The 23,089-nt window shown below is 42.9% G+C and overlaps 1 protein-coding gene across 10 annotated transcripts in view; it reads right to left on the reverse strand.

Moving 5' to 3' along the window:
- The window catches only part of FRMD4A (FERM domain containing 4A), a 382,372-nt gene that overhangs the window by 205,128 nt on the left and 154,155 nt on the right, over window positions 1-23,089 (reverse strand). For all 10 annotated transcript variants that reach the window (XM_073801673.1, XM_073801675.1, XM_073801678.1 and 7 more), the window contains exon 2: window positions 15,774-15,839. In XM_073801673.1, the coding sequence (XP_073657774.1) occupies window positions 15,774-15,839 (66 nt within the window). The remainder of the gene's footprint in view (window positions 1-15,773; window positions 15,840-23,089) is intronic.

Below are 23,089 nucleotides of genomic sequence, written 5' to 3' on the forward strand. Positions count from 1 at the left end.
CTAGGTACATCATTTTTTTAGACAATGCTATTGTACACAATAGACTAGTGTAAACGTAATTTTTAAAATTGAAGTATAGCTGATTTATAATATTATATTAGTTTCAGGCGTACAACATAGTGATTCGATGTTTTTATAGAGGGGCTATCATCAAAAAGACAACAAATGATAAATGGTGGCGAGGGTGTGGAGAAGAGTGAACCCTGGTACCATTGCTGGTGGGAACGCCATTTGGTGCAGTCACTATGGAGAACAGTACAGAGGTTCCTCAAAAAACTAAAAATGGAGCTACCATTGGATCCAGCAGTCCCACTCCGGGGTATGTATCTGAAGAAAATGAAATCACTAAGTTGAAAAGATATATGCACCCCAGTGTTCATAGCAGCAGTATTTACAATTGCCAAGATAAGGGAAGCAACTCAAGTGACCATCAACAGATGAACGGATAAAAAAATCACGATACACACACACACACACACACACACACACACACACACACACACACACACACACACACAGAGGAATATTACTCAGCCATAAAAAGAATGAAATTCTGCCATCTGCAACAACATGGATGGGCCTGGAGAGTATTATGCTTAGTGAAATAAGTCAGACAGAGAAAGACAAATACCGTATGATATCACTCACATGTGAAATCTAAAATATGATACAAATGAACTTATCTATGAAACAGAAACAGACTCACAGACATAGACAACAGACTTGTGGTTGTCAAGGGGGAGAGGGTGTGGTGGAGGGATGGAGTGGGAGTTTGGAGTTAGTAGATGTAAGCATTTATATAGAGAATGGATAGACAACAAGGTCCTACTGTACAGCACAGAGAACTATATTCAGTATCCTGTAATAAACCATAATGGAAAAGAATATATATCTATGCATAACTGAATCACTTTGCTGTACAGTAGAAATTAACACATTGTAAATCAACTATACTTCAATAAGATAAATTTTAAAAAAAGAAGTCATGACACACACACACACACACACACACACACACATACACACAAAGTAATATTACTCAGCCATAAAAAAGAATGAAAAAATTTTTGTAACAACACGGATGGACCTGGAGGGTACTATGCATAGTGCAATAAGTCAGACAGAGAAAGACGAAACACTGTGCAACTTGCTTTCTTGCAGTCCCTGGAACAAAACCTGCAATATCTCCGCAGTCTGCCTGTACCTAGGAGGTGGCTGAGGTGTGAGATGGGGACTTTGGAAAGACTTGGAAATCTTCTGTGTTGTTTGACAGCTAAATTGTTAGGTCTTTGCTGGGCAAGTGAGGAAACTGGACAGCAGAGAGATTCAAGGGCTCTGAGGCAGGGCCACAGCGGCGGAAGAGGCAGGGGAAAGCACAGAGCAGCTGAGATGTCCCCAGAGCTCCGATTCCTTCTCCACCACCTCTGATACGGATCACACCGTGTTTCCCAGGAGAGGCGATCGCTTCCCCCATCTCCCTCCCTTCCGTCCATCTCTGGGCCAGATGGGACAAGTTGCAGCAAAGGCTGCCAGAATGCATAGCTCTGTCCCCCGAATCCTCCTGCACCCTCTCCTTATTATGGAGGACAGGGTGCCCTTGGTATCACTGCACAGAGAAAGGGGGGCTGTCGCAGTCACTGGGGAGCAAGTCGTGAGAACATGCAGCCCGTTTTAGAATTAAGAACACCCACCCCTGGATGTGTAAAAAGTCGTACAGCCCGAATAATCATTTCTCACCTCTAGACGTGACCTCCTGCCCCAGAGGGAGGCACGCTGAGATCTGCGTAGCGTAGGGAAAGATGAATAATAGAGATTCACCAAATGCGCAAGTACTTGAAATGAGCCATGTGCCAAAAGTCAATCTGTGAGTTAGCGGCGGAAAAACAAAACAACACCCAGATTTGTTAACACCCCGATTCCTGTGAAGCCACCCTTCCCAGGTGGCCAGCCCTCTCTCCATCTCCACACTCTCTTGGGGGGTGGGGTGAGGGTGAGGGCAGTGGGTACGCATGTGCGTGGGTTTTATAAACACAGTTATTCACATTTTGCTGACCTGCACCGTGCGTTAAGCTCGTCTTTATCACTCGCCTTTCTCATCCCTCTTGAGCAGAGATGCTAAACCAGCAGCCCACAGTTCCCACCCATCTCCCAAGGCTCCTTTCTGCCAACACTGCCTTGTGCTACCTTAGAGAGTTGGTGGAAACGAGTTTGTAAAGGGATCAAAGAAACAAATAACTCAGCAGTAACACACACACACACACAAAACAAAGCCGCAATGTCAACTTTCCAGAGGCTCGTTCCTGGGAGGGGAGGAGATGCACTGTCTTCCTCTCTTAAATGTTCCTTTCTCGTCCTCCACACAATCCCATAAAGCTGTCCTTTCGGCATAACAAAGTCAGCCAAATATTGGCCGTTTCAATCGTTCCAAGTAGTACATTTAAAGGCTGGTTAAAATTAACATCAAGGGAGAATGGGGCACAGAAACGGAGGGGTGGGCATGGAAGGAGGGTAAGGTAGGGGAGGGGGGCAAAGAAGGGGATACCGCTAGGCAACCAGAGCCTGGACCCCAACTGCCTGGGAGATGGCTTCCCCTCCTCGCCCTGTGGCCGGCTGAGCTGTCTGCTCCTGGAGCTGTGTGCGCGTGTATGCTGGGATGCGTGTCTGGGTGGGGTCCCTGGATGACTGCATCAATCTGCCGTATCCTGACCCTCCTCTGTCACAGCCCCGCCAGGAGACTGGGATTCTCCTTTGTTGTCGAGCACAGCAGAGTTCACCAACTTTTCCAGAAAGGTCCTTGATGCAGAAGGGAGGAGGTACAGGTCCCTCCCTCTTCTTGCCAAAGGCGGAAAACTCGTGAGCTGCTTGTGGCTCCCAAGGGTGTACTTTAAGGACTATTTCTTATTTCTCCAAGCCACTAAATGAGTTTTTGATTCCATGTAGAGTGACCATTCCGTACCATTATGTTCGCCACCTCTAATCTATACTTTAACATCTATTTGCTTCACCATGTGCCTTTAAGATTACATATTATCAGCCACCCCCAGGGGCTGGAAAGACATCTGTCTGGCTCATTTGGGGGAGTGCCCAGCTTTGCAGCGAGAAGCTTGACAAATGGTGACGGTGATCACGGTGACGTCTGAGGTCAGCCCAAAGCAGTGCTGCTTGACTCCCCCTCTGGCTCGTTTTATGAGGTGGGCTGGTGGCCTGGGAGGTCCCGGACAGAAGGTTCATCACACCCCACCCGGGCCCTCGGTCTGCTCCCAGCTTCTGCACAGGGCTTCCCACCACTGGCTGAGGCTGTACCTCCTGGTGACTTCAGACCAGACAGGAGCAGATGGCCGAGGCAGCTCACGCTTCAGCAGATGGGCCAGCGGGTGGAGCAGACCACCCTTCTCGGTGGAGAAGATACAGAATCAACTCTGTATATTTCTTCTCTTGGCAAAGTGCGTTCTGGGGGAATTCCTGGCTTCCTCGGTAGAGAACAATCCTTTGTATTTTTACAAAAGAACGTGATAAACCCCGGAAGTAGCTGAGGATGGGGGGTGAGCGTATCTGCCTGTGTATGTGGGTATGTGCGCACGTGCAGAGAACCCAGGGCTGTTCACTTATTCCACGCAGCACTAGCAGAGCTCCAGGTTTTCTAAAAAAGTCATATCCAGCTTGTATTTTTTAAGCCCATTATAGGTAATGGGCTTTGCCTTCAGTGCTGCTTTATTCAGAGCTCATATTAACTTACTTAACCTTTAAGCCAGTATCACTAGCATCTTTGTCAGGCAGAGAAAAGTGATGACAAGGCAAGAATTATTTAATCTGCTGCTGCCTAAATGTCTTCCACACCTGATACCCTCAGGCTTCAACACGATGCAGAAACTCTTCGTCATGTGTCAAATCTGTACATCTTCACTGTATCGATTAGAAACTGAGTTCAAACAGACGAAATGACCCAGGGAAGCCTGTCTTCAGTTCTCGACCTGAGATGAGGTTTTAAGCCTTTAATTCCGGTAATTTATGAAGCTGGTGTTGGGGCCAACATGGCAGCCACATTATACACGAACTACCTCACATCTCAGATATTTATTGTATATACTTCTTACTTGTGCAGTGAAAGGGAACAGGCTGAGACATCAGAGGATCAATGTTCCAGCTGCATATACTACTCTGTGACCTTGAGCAAGTTAATCGACCTTTCTGAATTTCTGTTTCCTCACCTGAGTCAGCATCTTCTTTACACAGTTAATGTGGAGATTAAATGAGATACGCTCCAGAGAAACTCTACTGTGAAGAACGGTAAAGTCCCAGCATTATTGTGGAGGACATCCAGTAGGAAATCTGGATAACCTTAAGTCTATTAGGGTCATAATTTTTTCTCTTACTTAAATGCTCTACTCTTAATCCTTCAAAGATTGCTGAAAAACTGGAGAAATGGGGAGGAGTCAAGATGGTGGTGTGGGAAGACATGGAGTTCAGGTCTCCCTACAACTAGGGCGCCTGCCAAACGCTGGTGGGGGACCTCGACACCCAAGGAGATGGGAGGAAGCCCCAAGCGAACCTGCAGGACATGGGGGGACTGAGCGGGGAGGAGAAGTGGAGGCCGGACAGGACCAGAGCCCCTGAGGGGTGGCTGAGAGGGGGGAGGGGTTCCCAAGGCTGGAAAGACCCTCAGGGGCTCAGATCAGGGGAGAGTGCGCCCAGCGTATCCCCCACCCAATCGGCCGGGGAAGTCTGCCTGGCTCTCGGGCCAGGTCCTAGGCCCTCAGTGGTCCCCTCTGGGCTGCAGTGGTCCTGGGGGCATAGGCAGGAGGCTGGGGGAGAACAGGAGGGGCAGGTGGGAGGGGCCCTCCAGGAGAGGAGCAGAGGGCATTTGCCCCACCCACTCAGGCCAGGGAAGACTGCTGGGCTCCCAGGCTGGGTGCCCTGCCCTCCAACCCTGCCCCCCAACAGGCCACATGGGACCTGGGGACATAGGAGGGAGGTGGGGGTGGGGGGGTGGAGGAGAGCAGGAGAGGCAGTTGGGAGGGACCCTCCAGGACAGCAGGAGGGGGAGAGGAGTGGAGGGCCTTTCCTGCCCTCTGAGACCAGAGGCAGGAGGCAAGCCTGGGCCCCTCTGGTCCAGTGAGCCTAAGCTCCACCCTCCACACCCGCCCAGGGCCTTTTCCAGTCCTGTGGGTTGTAAGCATAGGCCCCACCCACCACCCCTGCTTAGGCCCCGCCCTCCACAGCCAAGGTCTTTTCCACCTTTGTGTTTTTAACTATTATGGTTCTGTTTTACCTTCCGGTTGTTGATTCTTATATTCTTTCTAACATATCTGTTAGTTTCCTAGTCTAATTTTATTTTCTACTTTGTTATTGTTCTCTTTTTTTTTTCTTTTTTCTTTTGCTGCTCTCTGTGGCTGGCGGGATCTTGTTTCACGAGCCAGGGGTCAGGCCAAAGCTCCTGCGATGGGAGCTCTGAGTCCGAACCACTGGACTAACAGAGAACCTCAGACCCCAGGGAATATTCATCAGAGTGAGGTCTCCCGGAGGTCCTCATCTCGGCACCAAGACCTAGCTCTACCCAACAGCCTACAAACTCCAGTGTTGGAAGCCTCAGGCCAAACAACCAGTAAGACAGGAACACAATCCCACTCAACAAAAAAAAAAAAAAAAAAAAAGGAGACAGCAAAAAAATATGTCAGATGAAGGAGCAACATAAAATCCTACAAGATCAAATAAATGAAGAGGAAATAGGCAATCTACCTGAAAAAGAATTTAGAGTAATGATAGTAAAGATGATCCAGAATCTCAGAAACAGAATGAGAAAATACAAGAAATGTTTAACAAATATCTAGAAGAACTAAAGAGCAAACAAACAGAGATGAACAACAAAATAACTGAAATGAGAAATATACTAGAAGGAATCAATAACAGAATAACTGAGGCAGAAGAACAAATAAGTGAGCTGGAAGACAAAATGGTGGAAATAACTACGGAGGAACAGAATAAAGAAAAAAGAATGAAAAGAATTGAAGACAATCTCAGAGACGTCTGAGACAACACTAAACGTACCAACATCCGTATTATAGGGGTCCCAGAAGAAGAAGAGAAAAAGAAAGGGTCTGAGAAAATATTTGAAGAGATTATAGTGGAAAACTTCCCTAACATGGGAAAGGAAATAGTCACCGAAGTCCAGGAAAAACAGAGAGTCCCATACAGGGTAAACCCTAGGAGAAACACACGAAGACACATATTAATCAAACTAATAAAAATTAAATTCAAAGAAAAAATATTAAAAGCAGCAAGAGAAAAACAAAAAATAACGTACAAAGGAATCCCCATAAGGTTATCAGCTGACTTTTCAGCAGAAACTCTGCAGACCAGAAGGGAGCGGCAGGATATACTTAAAGTGATGAAAGAGAAAAACCTACAACCAAGATTACTCTAGCCAGCAAGGATCTCACTCAGATTCGATGGAGAAATCAAAAGCTTTACAGACAAGCAAAAGCTAAGAGAATTCAGCACCACCAAACCAGCTTTACAGCAAATGCTAAAGACACTTCTTTAGGTGGGAAACACAAGAGAAGAAGAAGACCCACAAAAACAAACCAAAAACAATTAAGAAAATGGTAATAGGAACATACATAGCAATAATAACCTTGAATGTAAATGGATTAAATGTCCTAACCAAAAGACACAGCCTGGCTGAATGGATACAAAAACAAGATCCATATATATGCTGTCTACAAGAGACCCACTTCAGACCTAGGAACACATAGAGACTGAAAGTGAGGGGATGGAAAAAGATATTCCATGCAAATGGAAATCAAAAGAAAGCTGGAGTAGCAATACTCATACCAGATAAAATAGACTTTAAAATAAAGACTGTTACAAGAGACAAGGAAGGACACTACATAATGATCAAGAGATCAATCCAAGAAGATATAATAATTATAAATGTTTACGCATGCAACGTAGGAGCACCTCAATACACAAGGTAAATGCTAACAACCATGAAAGGGGAAATCAACAGTAACACAATAATATAGTAGGGGAATTTAACACACCACTTACACCAATGGACAGATCATCCAAACAGAAAATAAATAAGGAAACACAAGCTTTAAATGACACAACAGACCAAATAGTTTTAATTGACATTTATAGAACATTCCACCCGAAAGTGGCAGAATGCACTTTCTTCTCAAGTGCACGTGGAACATTCTCCAGGACAGATCACATCTTGGGTCACAAATCAAGCCTTGGAAAATTTAAGAAAATTGAAATTGTATCAAGCATCTTTTCTGACCACAATGCGATGAGACTGGAAATCAATTAGAGGAAAAAATCTGTAAAAAACACAAATACATGGAGGCTAAACATGGAGGCTAAATACATGGAGGCTATTTAGTGTGCTACTAAATAACCAAGAGATCACTGAAGAAATCAAAGAAGAAATAAAAAGTACACAGAAACAAATGACAATGAAAACACGATGACCCAAAATCTATGGGATGCAGCAAAAGCAGTTCTAAGAGGGAAGTTTATAGCAATTCAATCTCACCTCAAGAAACAAGAAATATCTCAAATAAACAATCTAACCCTACACCTAAAGCAACTAGAGAAAGAAGAATAAAGAAAACCCAAAATCAGTAGAAGGAAAGAAATCATAAAGATCAGAGCAGATATAAATGAAATAGAAACAAAGAAAACCATAGCAAAGATCAATAAAACTAAAAGCTGGTTCTTTGAGAAGATAAACAAAATTGATAAACCCTTAGCCAGACTCATCAAGAAAAAAAGGGAGAGGACGCAAATCAATAAAATTAGAAATGAAAAAGGAGAAATCACAACTGACACCACAGAAATACAAAGGATTATAAGAGACCACTACCAACAACTATATGTCAATAAAATGGACAACCACGAAGAAATGGAAAAATTCTTGGATACGTACACTTTTCTAAGACTGAACCAGGAAGAATTAGAAAATATAAACAGACCTATCACAGGTAATGAAATTGAAACTGCAATTCAAAATCTTCCAACAAACAGAAGTCCAGGACCAGATGGCTTCACAGGCGAATACTATCAAACATTTAGTGAAGAGCTAACACCAATCCTTCTCAAACTCTTCCAAAAAACTGCAGAGGGAGAAACACTCCTAAATTCATTCTATGAAGTCACCAACACCCTGATACCAAAATCAGAAAAAGATATCACAAAAAAAGAAAATTATAGACCAATATCACTGATGAACATACATGCAAAAATCCTGAACAAAAAATACTAGCAAACAGAATCCAACAGCACATTAAAAGGATCATACACCATGATCAAGTGGGATTTATCCCAGGGATGCAAGGATTCGTCAATATACGCAAATCAATCAATGTGATACACCACATTAACAAATTAAGGAATAAAAACCATATGATCATCTCAATAAGTGCAGAAAAAGCTTTCGACAAAATTCAACAATCATTTATGATAAAAACTCTCCAGAAAATGGGCATAAAGGGAAACTACCTCAACATAATAAAGGCCATATATGACAAACCCACAGCCAACATCATGCTCGATGGTGAAAAACTGAAAGTATTTCCTCTAAGATCAGGGAAAAGATAAGGATGTCCACTCTTGCCACTCTTATTCAACATAATTTTGGAAGTCCTAGCCATGGAAATCAGAGAAGGAAAAGAAATAAAGGAATACAAATTGGAAAAGAAGAAGTAAAAATTTCACTGTTTGCAGATGGCATTATACTATATAGAGAAAATCCTAAAGATGCTACTAGAAAACTACTAGAACTAAACAATGAATTCGGTAAGGTTGCAGGATACAGAATTAATGCACAGAAATCTCTGGCATTCCTATATACTAACAACGAAAAATCAGAAAGAGAAATTAAGGAAATAATCCCACTTACCGTCGCAACAAAAAGAATAAAATACCTAGGAATAAACCTACCAAAGGAGGCGAAAGACTTGTACTCAGAAAACTATAAAACACTGATCAAAGAAATCAAAGATGACATAAACAGATGGAGAAATATACCATGTTCTTGGATTGGAAGAATCAATATTGTGAAAATGACTATACTACCCAAAGTAATCTACAGATTCAATGCAATTCCTATCAAACTACCAGTGGCATTCTTCACAGTATTAGAACAAAAAATTTTACAATTTTTATGGAAACCCAAAAGACCCCGAATAGCTAAAGCAATCTTGAGAAAGAAAAATGGAGCTGGAGGAATCAGGCTCCCCAACTTCAAACTGCACTACAAAGCTACAGTAATCAAGACAGTAAGGTACTGGCACAAAAACAGAAATATCGATCAATGCAACAGGATAGAAAGCCCAGAGATAAACCCACACACATATGGGCACCTAATTTACGACAAAGGATGCAAGACCATACAATGGAGAAGAGACAGCCTCTTCAATAAGTGGTGCTGCGAAAACTGGACAGCTACATGTAAAAGAATGAAATTAGAACACTCCCTAACACCATACACAAAAATAAACTCAAAATGGATTAAAGACCTAAATGTAAGACCAGACACTATAAAACTCTTCGAGGAAAACATAGGAAAACCAATCTTTGACATAAGCCACAGCAAGATCTTTTTTGACCCACCTCCTAGAGTAATGAAAATAAAAATAAACAAATAGGACCTTAAAACCTGAACAAATGAAACTTAAAAGCTTTTGCACAGCAAAGGAAACCATAAACAAGATGAAAAGACAACCCTCAGAATGGGGGAAAATATTTGCAAATGAAACAACGGACAAAGGATTAATCTCCAAAATATACAAACAGCTCATGGAACTCAATATCAAAAAAACAAATAATCCAATTAAAAAATAGGTGGAAGAGCTAAATAGAAATTTCACCAAAGAAGACATACAGATGGCCAAGAGGCACATGAAAAGATGCTCAACATCACTAATTATTAGAGAAATATAAATCACGACTACGATGAGGTATTACCTCACACCGGTCAGAACGGCCATTATCAAAAAATCTAGAAACAATAAATGTTGGAAAGGGTGTGGTGAAAAGGGAACCCTCCTGCACTGTTGGTGGGAATGTAAATTGATACAACCACTATGGAGAACAGTATGGAGGTTCCTTAAAAAACTAAAAATAGAACTACCATACGACCCAGCAATCCCACTACTGGGCATATACCCTGATAAAGCCATAATTCAAAAAGAGACATGTACCACAATGTTCACTGCAGCACTATTTACAATAGCCAGGACATGGAACCAACGTAAATGTCCATTGACAGATGAATGGATAAAGATGTGGCACATATATACAATGGAATATTACTCGCCATAAAAAGAAATGAAATTGAGTTATTTGTAGTGAGATGGATGGACCTAGAGTCTGTCATACAGAGTGAAGTAAGTCAGAAAGAAAAACAAATACCATATGCTACTGCATATGTATGGAATCCTAAAAAAACAAAAATGGTACTGATGAACCTAACGTCAGGGCAGGAATAAAGAGGAAGACACAGAGAATGGACTTGAGGACATGGAGAGGGGAAATGGTTAACTGGAACGAAGTGAGAGAGTGGCATGGACATATATACACTACCAAATGTAAAACAGATAGCTAGTGGGAAGTAGCTGCACAGGGAGATTGGCTCGGTGCTTTGTGACCACCTAGAGGGGTGGGATAGGGAGGGTGGGAGGGAGACGCAAGAGGGATGGGATAGGGGGATATATGTATGCATATGGTTGATTCACTTTGTTGTACAACAGAAACTAACACAGTACTGTGAAGCAATTATACTCCAATGAAGATCTATTTAAAAAAAAAAAAGATCGCTGTCCAACAGAAATATCATGGGAGGCCAATAGGAAATTGTAACGTTTTTAGTAGCCAAATGAAACAAGGAACAAGAAATAGGTGAGATTAATTTTAATTATGTATTTTCTTTCACCTCACCCCAAATATTATCATTCCAACATGGAATCATCGATATAAAAATCATTAATAAGATATTTTCCTTTTATTTAAAAAAATATGAAGCTTTAAAATCTGGTGCATATTCCACACTCACAGCCCATCTTGACTGGGACTGGCCACATTTCAAGGGCTCCAATGTACTCTGCAGTGTAGCTTTAAATCTCTCCTGATGTTTCCGTCCCACTGGTTTTCTCAAGATTAGGGACACCATGTAACTGAGAACAACAGTGTAGCTACTCTCTTTAATTCTCTTGAAAAACACTGACTTGTTGAAGTTTGTTCCGTTTCTCAGAATCACAGGACACTTTGTTCCTCTATTTTAATGAAGTAGACAGTTATCAATGTGCTGCCGATGGCCACTTAGAGATGGGGTTAGAGAGACACGGTAATCCTAGGATCTGCCCCGCATCACAGCTCCCACTGTGGCAGAGCTGCGGGGATGGAGAGGACTCTGATTTGCTCTGCCATCAAAGGGAAGAAATTCTGCCAACAGAGCATAATACCCACTCATCTAAAGTGCTGGGAAAGGGCTTTAAAAAACAGGTCTGTTTTTCTTGCACTGGCCTTTCTTCCTGGAGGACAGGATCTCATGTAGTATCATAAGCCTCAAGAGACCCTCATAAGGAAGGACCACACCTCAGGCATTCCAATCTAGCGAAAATCTACTCTATGTTTAAAAAACCCAAGAGAAAGGGCCCAGAATCTTCCCATTTATGGCTTCCAGTTCTCCACCGACCGACCCTCACTGTCAGGAAATTCTTCTCCATCTTAACGCAATGACTCTTACTAAGGCTAAAGCACATTTCCCTTTCTTTGCTTCCCAAATGCTCCCTTAAACACGCATTCAGGTCAGAAAAAAAGTGAAGAAAGTCATTTTAAAGGAATAACTGTATGCAGAGCAGACGTGAGGAGTTCAGTTTAATACAAAACATGCATGACGCCCTCTTGTCTGGTTATGGAAGCGTCAAGAAGAGGTTGATTGAGAGACGTACATGATGGCGGCCTCTCTCATTTTGATGCGGGCTTTTTCGAGTACACTTCTAATTGGTTGAAACAGTTTTGGGCAACAGCGCAAATGCCACTGTCTCTGGGTTGGATGGGAGTGTGATGCAGCTGAACGAAGTCCAAACGGATGAGCAAAGTTGAAGGCTTGACTTGTTACCGAATGACATCCTTGTGTTGTAGCATCGTTCCAGCTGTCCTTAAGTGCAATTTAAGGACTTAGGGAGGTACATGGTAATGTCGTGGTGTCAGGGACCTGCCTGTGGATTTAGGGATAAGCCTTTCAAATGTTAAATTCCCGTGTGTGCACTCCTGACCTTTGCTCTTTCCCCTGTACAGGTAATGTGGGATTTACTCAAGGTCAACAGGAATTTGGATGTGCAGATTCCACTACGTAATCTCAAACGGCTTTATAATAAGCCTTCGATGTTGGGATTATCGCCATTGTGCTCTGTAACCCAGAGAAGGGAAATGCTTCCATTCAGAGTGGCCAGGTCTGCACCGGTGCAGGAAATAATCTCTGTGGTTGTCTAGTTACAGTAGGTTCTTATTAGTTACCTATTTTATATATAGTAGTGTGTATATGTCAATCCCAATCTCCCAATTTATCCCTCCTCACCTCCCTTTCATCCTTGGTAACCATACATTTGTTTTCTACATCTGTAACTCTATTTCTGTTTCGTAAATAAGTTCATTTGTACCAGTTTTTTAGATTCCACATACAAGCAATGTCATATATTTGTTTTTCTCTGTCTGACTTACTTCACTCAGTGTGACAATCTCTAGGTCCATCCATGTCGCTGCAAATGGCATTATTTTGTTCTTTTTTATGGTCGAGTAGTATTCCATTGTATATATGCACCACATCTTTTTTTTATCCATTCCTCCATCGATGGACAATTAGGCTGCTTCCATGTTTTCTTTTTTTTTTTGGTTCTCTGCAGAGCAATTGGTTCTGTGGTCCTTTGGGGAGGTACTTCCACGGTTATCTTAGGATTTGCCCATTCTTTCATTCCACAAGGATCTATTTAGTGACCTATGTGCCAGGCACTGGGCTGAGTGCTGGGGACACACAGTGATCATGACACAGACCCAGCCCTCAAATTGTTGGTGGCTCTGGGAAACGCTGAGAAGTAAACAGGCAATGGCAGTGAGTTGTGATGAGTTGTGACAGCAAGAGGGAAACCTCAGGGGGAAGGGTGACAGCTAATGTCACTGAGCAGGACCCCAGGAGCCTTCCCGGACAGACACCCCATGGCCTCCGCCTGCCTCTTGTTTATAGAAGAACTTTAGCCTCCTAGGCCTTCCCCAAGTTCCAAAGAGCAAATTTAATCAGAGAAGTGAGAAAATGCAAAAACAAAGGAAAACAGTCAAGTCAGAGAAAATAATAATCGTTTAGCCATTAAACAAAATCAAGGACTCAAGGGTCACAGATAATATTCTGAACCATATCCTTTGAGCCGTTCTGGAGGTACTAAGCCCCTCACCAGGTGGAAGAAGTTAAGTGTACGCTGACCACAGGCACGCAGACCCCAGACTGGTTGGAAGCAGAAGGTTGATGATGTTGACTCCCGATTACCTCTCCACCAACCAATCAGAAGAATGTCCATGAGCTGATTACACACCCCGCAACCCTCTTCCTCATCCTGTCTTTAAAAAGCGTTCCCTGAAAGCCGTTGGGAGTTCAGGCCTTGTGAAGATTAGCTTCCCAAACTCCTTGCTTGGTGCCTGCGATAAATGTTGCACTTCCCTTCACCACAACTTGGTATCAGCAGCCAGCTTTACTGCATGCAGGACAGTAGACCCAAGGCTGGTTTGGTAACAGTAAGACCCAGACCTGGGAGGGGCAGGGGGGCCGGGGAAAGCCTTGGTGGGGAAAGTGTCTTCTAAGCTGTGAACTGAAAGTTTAACAGAAACCATCCAGGGACAGAGGTGAGGGTATGGGAAGGAGTGTTCTAGGAAGAGGGAATAACATTTGAAGCATGTTCTAAAAAGGGATGGGAAGAGTATGAACTTCTCTTGTTTAGCCTAATTCAACATTTTCTTGACGGTCAAGGGTTGAGGATGACCTTTCCAAAACTGCTGCACATCAGTAATTACATCTCTTTTCTGTGACTCGAGTCCACTTCAGATGCCCCCAATCATACTTTCCCAGGGCAGGCTGGCCGACGGACTGTCATTTCACTGCCACTTGAGGTCTTATTTCCTGTTTAAGAGAGCGGCTGCTTTCTAAGAGTTGGTATAAAAAAAGCAACTAAAACACACCAGACCGCTCACCTCTAAGCATCTGAAGATGCTTCTTAACAATTTAAAGCTCCAAATGCTTTGTTAGTTAGTGAAGCTGCTAACTGAAGAGACCTTGCTCACTTTGCAGTCCTGTCCACTGCCCCACCCTCCAAAGCCAAGCGGAAGTTTTAACTCTTAATATGAATGTGATCCTCTGAATCTAATCTAACAAGGACGTAATCCAAAATGTGAAAGAACCCTACACAGGTAGATAAATTAATCACAGCATTTACTTGTAATCGTGGAAAAATTGTAAAGAAACCTTCAATGGACCCAAACGGGTGAATGATTTGATACTAATGGAATATCCATTTCTGGAATTTATGCAGCTATTAACAAAGATGACAACTTACAGTAACTTGGAAAGGGCTGATGAAAGACGTTAAGTGAAAAAAAATACAGAGAATTAGTCACACATTATGATTACAACCATGTAAGAAATACAAAGATGAGAAAAAGCTGGAAAGGAATCTGCTAAAGTGAGAATAGTAGTCAAACTAGTATGTTATGGTTTTGAGCTTCTTCCCACGGTTTCTCTCTTCCCTACGCTGCATTTGTAATACCTTTATAATTGAAATCTTATTAAAAGTATTCACTCTTTAAGTTGGCAGTTTGAACATTTTCAAATCCCAGCAGCAAGTACAAGTAAGAGATCTGAGTGTCTGGGCATCATTTCAACCTCCTGATGTACTGTAGCTCCTTCAGGGCAAAATATGAGGGAGGATGAGGGGCACTGCCCTGAGAATTTTTATAGACATTGGAGAATATCAAGCAAATCGAGTTAGAAAAGCTGGAAGCAAGCAACAGATTTAGAGAGAAGTTCTTTAAATCAAGTTTGGCAACGTCATTCTTTAGGGCTTTGAGGAAAACAATGATACATATTTTTTGAAGCTGAACAAAACCAGGGTCTATGATTCTAATTCCTGCTCTGACTTCTCTGCCACTGATATGTTCTTAGTTTGGGGATAAATGGATTGATTTCCTGTGTGTTAACTGACGTATAGATGGTCAACAGCGATGGCAGTGATGACCTATGGGAGGGGATCGGGGGTTACTGAGCCCTTAGAGGGAAGACAGAGCCAGGAGATTGTTTTTCTTTCTTCACATCTATGAAGGCGTAACTTGAAAACAACGAACTGTTTTCTATCCCCTCTGAGCCAGGAAGATGACAAAATCAGTCTTAATTGTAGCAAGAGTTCTCTAGGTTATATTATAGTTAACTCCTTCCACGTAGAAAGATTAGTTAATGGCAGTTGTGGAATTTCCTTTTCTAGAGGTTTGTAACAATAGGTTAGATCTACATCTGGCCTCGAATGCCTTAGGTGTGGCGCACAAAGACACAGAATGAGCAAAAATAGCACTCACACACACACACAGATACCACCGTGTGCCCCGGTCCTCACTCGCAGATTTTAACAGAGGTTTTAACACAGTTTATATTCTCACCCACCCTTCAGCTGAATCAAAGTCTGAACTGCATCAGTCACAGAAGAGACTTAGAAAGTTGGCCGAAAGTCATTTACCTGTACTAGGAGTTCCAGCTTCCGGTCATCAAGAAGATGTACTTGACATCGACGGCCTTCCGTCATCTAAGAAAAAAGACAAATGATGGTCACCAAGAGCCTAGCGGCCTTTCACAGGTTAGAGCGTCCCCAATGCTGATGTCACCAGGCACGTTCCTCTGGGCAAAGCTTCCCCTGGGAGTTGGAGCCATATGAGGCCAAGATGCGGCAGGACTGGGTCATTCATTCATTCAACAGTATTTATTGAGCATATTCTGTGTGCCAAGCACTGTTCTGAGAGCTGGGTGTATAGCAGCACACAAGACTAGGTCCCTGCCCTCATGGAGCTTACATTCTAACGGGGGAGATGTAAAATAAACTAGCAAATGCGCGTCTATACCATAATATCAGGTGGTGACGAGTGTTCTTCATTCTTGAGTCATTCTTCCATTCAATAATTTTATCACCGTGCATTAGGGACACAGTTCAGTACCTGGTCTCTGCATCTCTCGACTTATCCCCCTAACTGATCAAAGGGAGCAGACGACCACCCCGCTGCCAACTGCATTTGATTTCTGTGTTACTCATCCCCTCTCCTCATTTATGACTCTACTCCGTACAGAGCTTTCACTTATGTTACAGGAACCCTGGAGATAAGTGCTCACAGCTGAACTTGACCCCCGACCCTCGGACCTTTCACCACTAACATATCTGTGTAATAGGAAGAGCATCTTGGCAGGAACTGGAAGACCCAAGTCAAATCTTAGCCCCGCTTATTATTGGCTGCAGGACTTTGAACAAGCCTCTGTTCATCTCTGCACCCCAATCTCAGACACAAAAGCGAGTGGGCAGGCCCGATGCGGGTGCTGGTGAGTGTTTAACAGTTGGCTTTCTGGAAGGAGAGAGTTTTACTTTGTAGCATTTGCTGGAGCCCTGGTATCACCCTCAAAGGAAATCCTCTAAAGAGCAAGCCTTCTGGTAGCTGTCACAGCTGGCCACCACTCTAACCAAAAGGTGTCTTGCCGCTCCAAGTATCTTCACCATCTCCGATTTCAAGCTACTGTCCGGACAACACTGAGTGTTTCTAACAGACAGATATGACACATACCACCTGCAGATAGAATGCCGCTGGGAGAGGGCATGCCCCTTCCCCATACCTTCCCTATGCATCTCTTCTACCTGGCCGTTCCTGAGTTCTGTCCTTTTATAATAAGCCAGTGATCTAGTAAGTTAAAAACAAAACAAAACAAAAACCGATACACACTACCTCAAGAGTGTAGATGCTAGCAAAGGACTGTAAAATAATTAGGAAGCGGATTGATTTATGTAGTTATTATAGTATTTATTACCCTTGCTTTTAATATAATTTAGTTAACTGTAAGTTTATATAATTTAGTGTTAATAATGCCTATGTTTTAGAAGTGGAGCACAGAATTCCTGAAAATATAACAACTGGTGCTCATGAGCTGCCCCGGTACAGCTGCCAGGACCAGAAGACCCAAGGACTCCTTCCGGTCCTTGGATTTTTATATGACTGTAGCCCCCACTGAAGCCACCTTCTTCTTCCCCAGCTACCAGCCACTTCATGCAGATCCAAAGGAAGGATGCACATGGGCTGATTCCGGCCCTGCCTCACGACATGGGCATCAGAGTCCCTTCCTGGAAGCGCCTTCTCCAGGAAACACGCAGAAGGTGGCCTCTTCTCTTGTTGCCCAACCCGGCTCATTCCCTGACCATCAGCACGTGCAAAGCTGCTGTGTCCTCCTACGAGAGAATTCTTTCTCCTTCCCCTGAAGAAGGCAACGAAGTCATATTATTATTCATGCTTCCATCAAGTCATACTATCACTCACAGTGATTCATAAGAATATGATTCAGCTGTAAAAAAGAGGAAATCTTGCTACTGGTGACAACATGGATGGACTTGGAGGGCATTATGCTCAGTGAAATAAGTCAGACAGAAGAAGACAAATACTGTGTGATCTCACTTATATGTGGAATCTACAAACAAACAAACAAACAAACAAAACCAAAAAACCATGAGCCCCTAGATACAGAGAACACGCTGGTGGTTGCCAAAGACAGGGGATGGACGTGGGGGGCGGGTGTGAATTGGGGAAGGTGGTCAAAAAGTACAAGCTTCCAGTTAAAATAAATAAGACTTGGGAATGTATCGTACAGCATGCTAACTATAATGAATAATACTGTGTCATATATTTGAGAGTTGTTAAGACAGCAGATATTAAAAGTTCTCATCACAAGAAAAAAATTTTGTAACATATGGGGACAGATGTTAGCTAGACTTACTGTGGTGATCATGTCACAATATATACAGATATCGAATCATTATGTTGCATGCCTTAATATAATCTTCTAAGTCAACTATATCTCAATTTAAAAAAGGAAAACAACTTTTACAAAATAAATAAAACACTTTGCTGGAAAAAAAAATCCATTGGCTTCATCTCAATCATTCACCCCTCTAAGTTCAAAGAAAACTACTATAATTATAAATTACACAAAAATATATGCTTCCATACCAAAATGTATAAATTTTTCTTTCAGCAAAAAAGTGCACCCAGGGCTTCCGTCTGGGTGCACCCAGGCAGGCCGTCTGCCAATGCAGGCGACACGGGTTCGAGCCCTGGTCCAGGAAAATCCCACATGCCGCAGAGCAACTAAGCCCATGCGCCACAACTACTGAGCCTGCGCTCTAGAGCCCGCGAGCCACAACTACTGCAGCCCGCGTGCCACAACTACTGAAGCCCGAGCGCCTAGACCCCGTGCTCCGCAACAAGAGAAGCCCCCGCAATGAGAAGCCCGTGCACTGCAACGACGAGTAGCCCCCACTCACCGCAACTAAAGAAAGCCCACGCGCAGCAACGAAGACCGAACGCAGCCAAAAAAAAAAAAAAAAAAGAAAGAAAAGGGTACCCAAAATGTTCAAGTTTCAATAGGGCAGCTGACAGCAACTGCACAAGTACTCTGGATAACATTTTAGATATTCAGCACTTGAGTTCTCATTAGGAAGAACTCAAGATCAACAGAGAGGGAGTTCTAGAAAGGAGAGTGCTACAACCATCTGGCATATTATTTTGGAATTCCTTCAAAAACATTTATTAAGAATTTGAGAAAATTCTCTGAAGGGTGGGGACAATTTTAAGGAAGTTTTAGAAAGCAATTCTGCTTGTCCTGTGCATATTTAAAGCACAAAGTTTTGAACTTCCTTTTACTGTCAAAGGTTAAGGGTATAAACATGTTCTTGAGTTACTTATTCACGTTCTAATAAGCTGTATAAAAACCAAGGAAAATTGGTATCCAAGACATTACTGTATCAAATAAAGCTCTAATAACAGTCATAAAGAAGAGGTAGCCTATCATTTTCTCAAAATATTTCCAAGCATGCCAAGTGTGACGTGACCCCGAGTTCATACCCATACCTAAAAGTGTATCGTGAGATTCTCACTTTCATCTGAAACATACAATTCCCATTCCCTTGATCTCACCTCATCTGCTCAGCAGTTTAAAGAAGTAGCTATGCATCCAGATGTTAAGATCTACCCAAGGAGCTTCCAATTCATTCTTCTCTTCAACAAAATCTCATTACTAAGCCCTGAGGAATTTATAAGCACACTCCCTAGTCTAATAGGAAATTTACAAGCTGCCTCCCTTTTGGAAGGCAAACCGTCCCCGAGAAAAGTCAGCACAGAGAAGTGAGTCTGAACCGAGACTCAACTCTGAATCATCACGTCTTTGAAAGCACAACTTTCTTTTGACAGCACAGCTGTGGCTTTTTTTTCTCAAAAGGGAGACCTGTCTATTGTTCTACACGGATGGGAGATCGGAGCAGCCTGTTCTCGTCATCAGTTCAGAAGAAGGTTGCCGTCCTGGGTGTGTTCGGAGAAAGAGTGGTTGGACATCTGTAGCTCTGTCTGGCTTCCAGGGCACAGTGAAATTTTCTTTTGAATACGAACAACTGTAAACAAATATTCCTTTCCTTGTTCTTGTTTTCAGCTGCTCAGGCACAACTGAAGGGCTGGCATCACCCTCAAAGGAAATGCTTTTGGAGAACAAGGCTTCTTGCAGATGTCAGCTGGCTACCGCTCCAGCCATATATCGACTTGTTACGATACAATTCCATACCAAGCAGAAGCCCGCCAAGTGCACTGTGACCCCAAAGGATACACAGAAAAGTGTTATTTTGAAAGTGAGGCGTCCACCCCATTTATCCAACTTTGCTGTTAAGACACACACCGAATCACGAAAACTACATTTAAACATGGAAATGCCTTTGTAACACGAGCTTAAGGGAACACAGTAGAATATGAGACGTGCACTATAAAGGCAGCCAATAAAACTGTCATGAACATGTACGGGAACGAAGAGGCAAAAATAAGACAGTTGATGTGCTAGGTTAATAGGCTTATGGGTGGTCCCCATCCCCACCCCTACCCAAATATGACTTCACATCTTTTTTCTTCTTCAGTTAAAAAATGTAGAAAAGAAACTTAATCTAGAAAAATGAAGGACACTTTGAGGTCAGCCATAGGAAATGGAGCTCGAGAAGCTTCGTTCTCAGAAAATTCTTCTTAGATTGCCTATATTTTAACATATCAAATCAAACGAATTAATTTACAAATGAGAATTATGATTGTCACAGATGTTAGAAATCTCAAGACCGGCAGTCTCACACCTTCTCTCCCTGCAGGACGAATTCATGGGAGACCGACTGAGACCAGAAAGGATTCAGGGAGCACAGGATCTGAAAGGCGGGGTGTTTGAGGGCCTCCATCTACCAGAGCCTAACACATTCCTGATGGCGGAAGGGGGTTCTGTCCAAGTATGACAGAGGAGTCCCCTCTGCAGGGCATCACCGAAAAACAAATAACTACCTAACTAGCAATGACAAACTCCCCCAAAGGGCGATTCTGAAGAGCTTTACATGGAGGGGTACAGGGTTCAGCATGTGAAAATATGTTTTATTAGGAATGTTTTCTCTTCAAATTCAAAACTAAGTAAACCCCATTCCAATATGCTTCTCGTTATCACCTTTTTCTCTACACATCACCCCCTCCTCTCTCTCCCTCTTTGAGTCACTTCTTGGATGTCCGCTCTCCCCTTTTTCTTGCCCCTTGTCAAATGTGTTATCTACTATGGTATATACAAGAAGAGGAAGTACTCTGAAGAAATAACCCTAGTTCCCCTGTTCATAATATTTTCAGAGAAAACTAATGCAATTGTGCAAATGACAACAGGGTAACATAATAAACTTAGAAAAACATACGACTTCAAAAAATAAAAACTGAAGTACATTCAATTAATGCATGTTACCATAATATTTCCTGAGACTAATTTACACTGGAACTGTTATCACTAAGACACTGGGGGCTGAGGTGAGGGTAGGGAGGGAAGGAGAGCCAGGTTTCTAGTTACCACGTGCCTACTTGTTCATAGTTCTGCACAAGTTACCAAGCTGTGATCCAGATTCACTTTAGAGACAATACCTCATGGACAATAAAATAAGAAATATTAAAGACTCATTGGAATTGCACAAAACCAAGAATTCACATTTCCAAAACACACTTTGGAGAGTTGTCAGTACTCCCCCAAACAACCCGAAATCTGACCTTTTAAAACGTTATCATCAAAGAGAAAATTCCGATTTCTGAAGTGTCCAAGCCAAGGCCCAAACCTAGAGACGTAAGTCTTAGAGCACGTCCTGTGAGCACGGTCCATGAAGCCACGGAGTGTCCCGGGGATGCCAGAAGTATGACAGCAGCACCTCACAATCCGCCCTCTGACCCAGGCCATTCTGTGGCTCGGAAGGAAATTCCAGAGACATGACTACAAGTTCCCAGGGAAACTCACTGCTGGGGCTTCTGCTGTTTGGGTCACCTCAGTGTGTCACATCCCTCTCTCCACTTCAGTTTCCTCTGTAGATAAATGAGGACCCAAGGACTCACCTAAGTACCAGAAAGTCACAGGATACCAGAATCGCAGTAATTATGAAGCTGTCACATCCAGGGGACGAATAAATGCCACACATTCACAGTGGCCTCAAGAAAGTCAACCCCACAGTAAATGACGACACAGATAGAAAGGATTTCAGGCAAATTAAAAGTTGTCAAAAATATTCATCCATCTGCTGCTCACACCTAACCTGTACCATGGACATACCAGATATAATATAATAAGTTATTATAATGTATATTTCAAACATTATAATAAAAGTGCATGAGGGTCAACAGGGAGGGGATAAGGGGATATATGTGTATATATAGCTGATTCACTTTGTTATACAGCAGAAACTAACACACCATTGTAAAGCAATTATACTCCAGTAAAGATGTTAAAAAAAAAAAAGTGCATGAGGGGCCTCTGCTTATAACCTTTAAAAAAAGTTAAAGGTATATTGTCCATTTTTACTATGGTTTTTCCCTCTGTCTGATTTATCTCAAGCTTATTACCTTTTTTTTTGTCTCTAAGTGACATCATATTAAAATAAAGATGCTCATGGAAAGAAAGGAGATATCCAGTATTAGACAGCAGAAGTCTGATTCAGAGAGAATGACTGGGTCCCAGCTTTGCTCCATGACCTCTGGCAAGTTATTTCACCTCTGTCTTCATTATGAGTCTCCTGGGTTCAGAAGGACACACACAGGCATGTTCTTGAGGTTCTTGGCTGCTGAATAGTCAGAACTGATAAAACCCAGATGGAAGTGATTAAATGTGTGGCCCTATTATAAACAAATTCACCTGGCAATGGAACGTAATATAAGAACTGAAGGGACTTCCCTGGTGGCGCAGTGGATAAGACTCCGTGCTCCCAATGCAGGGGGCCCGGGTTTGATCCCAGGTTAGGGAACTAGATCCCACGTGCATGCCGCAACTAAGAGTTCGCATGCCACAACTAAGGAGCCCGTGAGCCACAACTAAGGAGCCCGCCTGCTGCAAATGAGACCTGGCACAAGCAAATAAATAACTAAATGAATAAATATTAAAAAAAAAAAAAGAATGGAAACAGCCTTGCATTCTTCAAAGCCTGACCCTCTGCAAGTGTGCACTTGATGAGGTCATGAGTGCGGCCAGTGTCTCACTGGAGGATCTTTGGAAACCAGACCGTGGTGGCTGCTGCCCGGGTCTCTGCCTCCAGCAAAAGGAAACTGGGTTCTCTCTGGTGACACAAGAAGAGGAGTCGTGGTGTTGTGTGGGTACTAAGGGCTTGGGGACAGCAGAGGGCCGTGTGGGCAGGTGTGTCACAGGGAAGATCAAATCTGACTCCATATGGGATCTGTCTCTTTTTCTTTAAGCTTCGTATCCTATTGTTTTTCCTGAAAG

This window comes from Tursiops truncatus, chromosome 2 (genome assembly GCF_011762595.2).
Source record: "Tursiops truncatus isolate mTurTru1 chromosome 2, mTurTru1.mat.Y, whole genome shotgun sequence".
In the NCBI taxonomy this organism is placed as follows: domain Eukaryota; kingdom Metazoa; phylum Chordata; class Mammalia; order Artiodactyla; family Delphinidae; genus Tursiops; species Tursiops truncatus.